Source organism: Piliocolobus tephrosceles, chromosome 1 (assembly GCF_002776525.5).
Source record: "Piliocolobus tephrosceles isolate RC106 chromosome 1, ASM277652v3, whole genome shotgun sequence".
In the NCBI taxonomy this organism is placed as follows: Eukaryota; Metazoa; Chordata; class Mammalia; order Primates; family Cercopithecidae; genus Piliocolobus; species Piliocolobus tephrosceles.
The window spans coordinates 167,202,830-167,209,540 of record NC_045434.1 but is presented as its reverse complement, the minus strand read 5'-3'; the positions used below and the strand labels follow the sequence as shown (position 1 = coordinate 167,209,540).

Sequence of the window (6,711 nt, the reverse complement as noted above, 5' to 3'; positions counted from 1 at the left end):
GATGGTGATGGTGAGGATGGTGATGATGATAATGATGATGATGGTGAGGATGGTGATGGTGATGGTGAGAATGGTGATGATGATGATGATAGTGATGATGATGGTGAGAATGGTAATGGTGATAGTGATGATGACGGTGAGAATGGTGATGGTGATAACAGTGATGATGATGATAATAGTGATGATGCTGATGAGGATGGTGATGGTGAAGATGATGAGAATGGTGATAGAATGGTGATGGTAATGACAATGTTGATGGTAATGAAGATGTCAATGATGGTGATGTGATGATGATGATGATGATGGTAATGGTCATGATGGTGATAGTGATGATGGTAGTAGTGATGAAGATAATTTTAGTGGTGTTAATGGGTATGGTGATGATTGATGGTAATAAGGATGAGGATAATGATGATGATGATGGTGGTATGATGGTGCTGACTGGGCCATGAGGTAAGGAGGCAGAGGAAGAGGCAGCTTCTAGGAAGTACAGTACCAGCTGGGAAGTAAAAGGCATCCTTAGTGGGAGTGGAAGATGCCCAGGCCCTTGCCTTATTTCTTTTCTTTTCTTTTTTTTAGGAGACAGGAGCTCAGTCTGTCACCTAGGCTGGAGTGCAGAGGCACAATCATAGCTCACTGCAGCCTCAAACTCCTGGGATCAACCAATCCTCCTGCCTCAGTCTCCCAAGTAGCTGGGATGACAGGTGCACACCACCACACCCGGCTAAGTTTGTTATTAATTTATTTTTTAAGAGACAGGGTCTTGCTTCATTGCCCAGGTTCTCTGTTTTATTTCTAGACATCTAGAGGAAGCTCACTCCTCATAGGAGTACAAAGGCCCCCTCCATCCGTCATTCCCTTCTCCCCATCAGAATGGAGCTTTCCTAGTGCAGACAAGTGTCTTCTACTCACTTCGATCTATGGGAAGGGGAATAGGGAAGTGCTATTTATGAATCTGGTATAATACAGTGGGGTCTCAACAAATATTTGTTGGAAAAATTTTCAACTGAGGAGAGCAAGACTCGGAGAAATCAGCAACTGAATCATCAATAGCATCAAGTTATGATTTACTGCATAGTTACTATGTGCTGGGGACTATGCTGAGGGATTCCCTACATATGATCCCATGAAATTTTCACAGCAACCTCAGGAGGTCGGCATAACTAGCCCCATTTTAAAAACTCCTGGTAAAATACGTGTAACATAAAACTTAGTGTCTTAAACATATTTAAGTGTACAGTACAGCTAAGTACATTCACATTGTCATCCAACCAATTTCCAGAATGCTTTTCATCTTGTAAAGCTAAATCTCTATACCCATTAAATAACAGTTCCCCATTACCCCACTCTCTAGCCCCTGGCAACCATCATTCTTCTTTCTGGCTCTATGGATTTGACTATTTCAGGTGCCTCAAAAAAGTAGAATCATACAGTATTTGTCTTTCTGCTCAGCATAATTCTCGAGGTTCAGTGATGTTGTAACATGTGTCAGAAGTTCCATCCTTAAGGCTGAACAGTATTTCATTGTATGCATTGACTTTATTTTGTTTATCCCTTCATTCATCAATGGATACTTAGGTTGCATCTACCTCTTGGCTCTTGTGAATAGTGCTGCTCTGAACATGGCTGTGCAAGTATCTCTTTGAGGGTAGCCCCGTTATACAGAGGAGCACAGAGAGACTGGGAAGAGAGATGACCTGCCTAGGGCCCCCAGTGAGGACCTGGCAGAGGAGGGATCCTCAACCCCTCTCCCAGAGCCCACAGGCACAGCTCCTCTCCCTCACCCACCGCCTCCTTCATGATCTGCCTCCCACTGAACCACGCAGTGCCAATTTAGGGCTGGACTTGCAGACACCTCTTGATTCCTGAAAGTTCAGGGACAGGGGCTGGCAGGCATAACTTCTCTGTCACCCACTGCAGCCCATGTGGCAAAAAACACATGACAATGACTTGCTTTCCACTCATTCACCAAATATGGATGAAGCACCTACTGTGTGCCAGGCGTGTGCTGGGCACTGGACAAAGACCCCTGGGAAATGACAAGATGTGAGCTCCTCAGTGACAGGGTTCTCTTTCACTCCCTGCCGCTCCTAGTGCCTGTGACAGTGTCTGCACACAGCAGGTACTCGATAAATGTTTGTTGAATGAATGAAGAACCAGGGAGGGAGGAGGAGCACACAGGTCCATCCTCCCACTGGTGTTGTGCCCCAAGTAGGCCCCTCTCCGGTCAAGCAGGGAGGCCTCCGTGTTGCAGCCCATCTCCCAGAGTGCATGGAGAGGTTTGCCGATTCCCTGAGGGGACGGTAGCCTCCCACCCTGGTCAACCTCACAGAGGCTGTCTCTCCTTTGCTTGCAGATCACCTTCGTCCCTGCTGACTCTGACTTCCAAGGCATCCTCTCCCCAAAGTCCATGGGCCTGCTGGAGAATGGGCTTGCTGCCGAGATGAAGAGGTAGGTGCCAGGCCCTCTGGGGAGGGGAGCAGTAAGCCCCATAGGCCAGTCTCCCCTGACTGAGGAGAGTGAGAGAGAGGGCAGGAAGGCTGTTTGCCTTCTCACTTACTGAGAATGCATTATTAGAAATTATGGACTGTTTTCAACTCTCAATTCTGTGAGTCAAGCATTATTTTTCCCATTGTACAGATGAGAAAACTGAGGCCCAGGGACTTTATCTTGTCAGGGACAAGACGGAGCGTTATGGTGAATACAAGATCTCCATGAAGCAAATCATGTAGTGAAATAAATGTACTGTGAGAAACAGTGAAATAGAGTCACAGGAGTAACTGCTTCTACTAGTGACAAACAAGAGGCATGGTGATGGCCAAGGCACAGCCTCAGGGCTCTGCTGCCTACTCGCTGCATGACTTCTGGCAAGCTACTGACCTCTCTTTGCCTCGTCTGTAAAATGGGGATACTAATAATACCTATCTCCTAGGGCTTTAGGGAGGGTTAAGTGAGATAATATATGTAGAGTGCTAAGAACAGAACCTGACACACACTAGGTCTTCTATGAGTATGAGTGTTTGTCATCACTAGTGCCTTCTGTATGCCAGAAACTGAGTTAGGCACTGTGCACCCATCATCTCCATCAGTCCTCATAGAAACCCTGTGAGGTGGGAGTGTTAGGCCCTTTATACAAATGGGAAGATTGAGGCTCAGAGAAGTGTAGTCACAAGCCCCAAACCTCATGGGGAGTTAGTGATGGAAGCAGGGACTGCTCGCAACAGTGATGGAAGCGGGGCCTGCACTCAGCAGTGGTGGAGGTGGGGCCTGAATTCAGGCCTGATCTGGCCACAAACTGCTTCCCTCCCTGAAGGTTTTGAGCCCTGGCTCCCAAGGCGTAGCCAAGAATGCTCCAGCCCTGGAGAGGCAGTGGAACCAGCAGCTCCCTGGGCTGTGGCTCTGTGCTCAGGAGGCCGGGCTTCAAGCCCAGGGTCTGTTGGCTGGGTCAGGGATGATCTCTGCTTTGCTTGGGGAAGGGGTTGATAATGGCATTTTCTGCCCCTGGCACACAAGGTGAATAATGGTCTCAGTGGGAATGAAGAGGATAGACCCCGTGGGTATGGAGGCCAGCCCGAGCTCTGTTGCAGGGCCGGTTACTTGGGGTGGGCTCCTGTGATACAGCAGGGGCTCTGGCCACCCTGAGTTCTGAGCTATTCCCAGTCACTTCCCGGCTGTGTGACCCTAGGCAAGGGGCCTAGTCTCTGAACCTTACTTTCCAGAGGGACTGTAGCACAGTCATAGAGAACGTGATGTCTGGAGCTCCAGTGCCATCACCTAGGGTCCGTGTCGCCTGGGGACAATGAGAGACTCTGTGCCTTGGTTTCCTCATAGTATCTCTTGTAATTATGGTAAGGGCTAGATGAGCCAACTAACAGAGCCTGGCGGGAAAGAGCGCCGCATTGCTCTAGACTGCCATTGCTGGGTGTGTCCTCATCTGTAAACCGAGAATGAGAATTTCTGCCTCAAGGCATTGTTGAGAACGATGTTTAGAATCGTGGGTTGATAAGCATTCAGCCTTTACCCGCCATCTGGGACCTAGCAAACTCCGTGTTAACTGGTTTTCATTTTGCAATTGCATCCTGTGGTTAACTTTGGAGGCATCAGGTGAAAAGAACACTGGATAGAGAGTCAGACTTGGGGTCAGGCCAGAGCTTTGTCACTTAATTTACTCACCTGGCTGGGTCTCAGCCTCCTCATCTGTGAAACGAGCGCAGTAACATCCCGCAAAGGCTTCTTGTGAGATGAGGGAAGACCACATACCCAAAGCAAACAGGGCCAGCGAGAACACTGATGTTTGCTGAGTGACTCTTTGCCGCCTGCCTGTTCTCTCTCCCACTCCAGCCCCAGTCCCCAGCCGCCCTATGTAAGGCTGTGGGAGGAAGCCGCCTATGACCAGAGCCTGCCTGACTTCAGCCACATCCAGATGAAAGTCATGAGCTACAGTGAGGACCCCCGCCCCTTGCTGGCCCCTGATACGGGGCAGCCGAAGCTGGGAACCAATGATGGAGGAGAAGGTGGCTCTGGCGACGTTCAGGCCTGGATGGAGGTCGCCATGGTCATCCCTAGGGGCTCAGACGAGAGTGAAGGGGAAAGACAGCTAACTCAGACCTGGCCTGGGTGAGTGCTCAGAGGGCAGGAGCGGGGCTTCTGCCCAGTTCAAGGGTTAAAAAGGAGAGGAGTGGGGGACCACCGAGGGGTGGGTGGGGACACTGGGAGGAAGGAGAGGGCAGTGGAGGGTGTGGGACACCCTGAGATGTGGAAGGTGTGGCGGACAAATGAGTATGGGCTTGGGAGTCAGGCCTCAGTTCAAATCCCAGCTCCTGTGCTGCGTAGCTGTGGTAGGTTCTTTACTTTCCCTAGCCTCAGTTTCCCCACACAGGAATGATCATTCCTACTACCCAGGAATGTTGAGGGTTGGGACAGTGCATTTAAGTGCCTGGCATACAGTAGGCCCTTGCTTTCTCTGAATGCTTGTGTCTGTTTGCTTGTCGTGAGTAGCAGGGGGCCAGGAGTCAGAGGACCCGAGTTCACATTTGGGTCTGCCGCTGAACTGCTCTGTTACCTTGGGCAAGGCACTGCCCACTCCACTCCCATCCCTGTCTGTTTGTGAACTGAGCTCCTTGTTCATCCGTGTATTTGTTCATTCCATCCACATGACTGAGCACCAACTTCATTGGAATCTACCCCTGAGGAGCTCTGAGTCCAATGGGGGAGGCAAAGACACAGGGGGACACCCCAGTGTAACTGGGTCTATGACAACAGAGAGCCCTGAATCATTGGAGAAGTAGATGAGTGACCTGGTTCAGACAATAATATAATAATAGCCCTATTTCTTGAGCACTTTCTATGTGCCAGGCACCGTGCAAAGTGCCTTGCACATATTATCTGCTGTAAACCTAACAAAGAACTACAGGAGTGAATTCTGTTATTGGGAGGAAACTGAGGCCCGGGAAGGTGGATTAACCTACCCTAGGTTTTGTAGCTCGTGGCTGGAATGTGGACCCAGGCATTCTGACTCAGAGATACCCTTGCCCTTGTGGTCTTTGCCCCTGCAGCCCTCCGGCCTGTCCCCAGGGCCCTGCCCCCTTGGCTTCCTTCCAAGATGACCTGGACATGGGCTCCAGTGAAGGCAGTAGCCCCAACGCATCTCAACATGACGGGGAGGAAGCTCGTTCCCCACGACAGAAACCTCGGGGCTGTAGGTGCCTGCTGGACCGCTTCCAAGACTTTGCCCTGATCGATGCCCCAACATTGGAGGATGAGCCCCAAGAGGGGCAGCAGTGGGAAATAGCCCTGCCCAACAACTGGCAGTGGTACCCAAGGACAAAGGTGGAGGAGAAGGAGGCTTCAGACACAGGTGGGGAGGAACCTGAGAAGGAAGAGGAAGACCTGTACTACGGGCTGCCAGACGGCCCCGGGGACCCCCTCCCGGATGAGGAACTTGAGCCTGACACCCAGGGCTGAAGTGGTTGTGCTCCATAGCTTCTAGTCTAGAACTGCTGCTAACCCCTGTGTGACATCACAGGGCCTCAGTTTCCCTATCTGCAAAATGGGATGATATGGAGGTTCAATGAGATGGTGGCATTTTGAGAATGGTAAAGAAATGCACAGGGAGGGGATGGTGACTATTAATGGACTGTTGTTTTTCCAATAGTTAGTTGTCTTCGGCCAAACTTTGAAGACAAAATATGATTTGTTGAGGTTTGCAGCAGCTGAAGCCCTCAAAAACATTTTCCACCTCCCCCCAAAGCTGGCCTCTGACAGGGTCCTTCCTTGGTGCTCCCCCTGGGCCCCTGATCCTTTGTGTAGGCCTCTCAGGGTTCCCATTCCTATTGTGTCTTATAGTCCACCTGGTCAATGGCATGATCCGTCTTGACGCAGAGGGAGCCTTGTCTCCTCCTGGGTCACATTCCTCCTGTAGCTCCTACTGCTCCTTTGCCAGGACCCAAAACCTTCCATGACTGACCCCCTGCTGACCTCATTCTCTCTGCTCCTCTGATTCCAAGCCTGGCCCCCCTGCCCATCTTGAGGCTCACACTCTTGCCTAAGCTGTTCTCCACCAGGAAGCCCTTGGCTCCCTTTTCAGCTTAGCAAATTCATGCTCATCCTTCAAACTCCTGCACAGATGACCCCCCTTGGAAAGGTTTTCCTGATGTCACTGCCTCCTGGAACCAGGCGGACTTGCTTCTCTGCACTGCCTTTCGGACCTGT

The 6,711-nt window shown here is 50.7% G+C and overlaps 1 protein-coding gene across 1 annotated transcript in view; it reads left to right on the top strand.

Moving 5' to 3' along the window:
* Positions 1-6,128, top strand: part of BSND (barttin CLCNK type accessory subunit beta) — a 10,361-nt gene extending 4,233 nt beyond the window's left edge. The window contains exons 2-4 of the mRNA XM_023186853.2: positions 2,357-2,451; positions 4,342-4,617; positions 5,556-6,128. Coding sequence (XP_023042621.2) covers positions 2,357-2,451; positions 4,342-4,617; positions 5,556-5,964 — 780 coding nt within the window. The 3' untranslated portion in view covers positions 5,965-6,128. The remainder of the gene's footprint in view (positions 1-2,356; positions 2,452-4,341; positions 4,618-5,555) is intronic.
* The last annotated feature ends 583 nt before the right edge of the window (positions 6,129-6,711 follow it).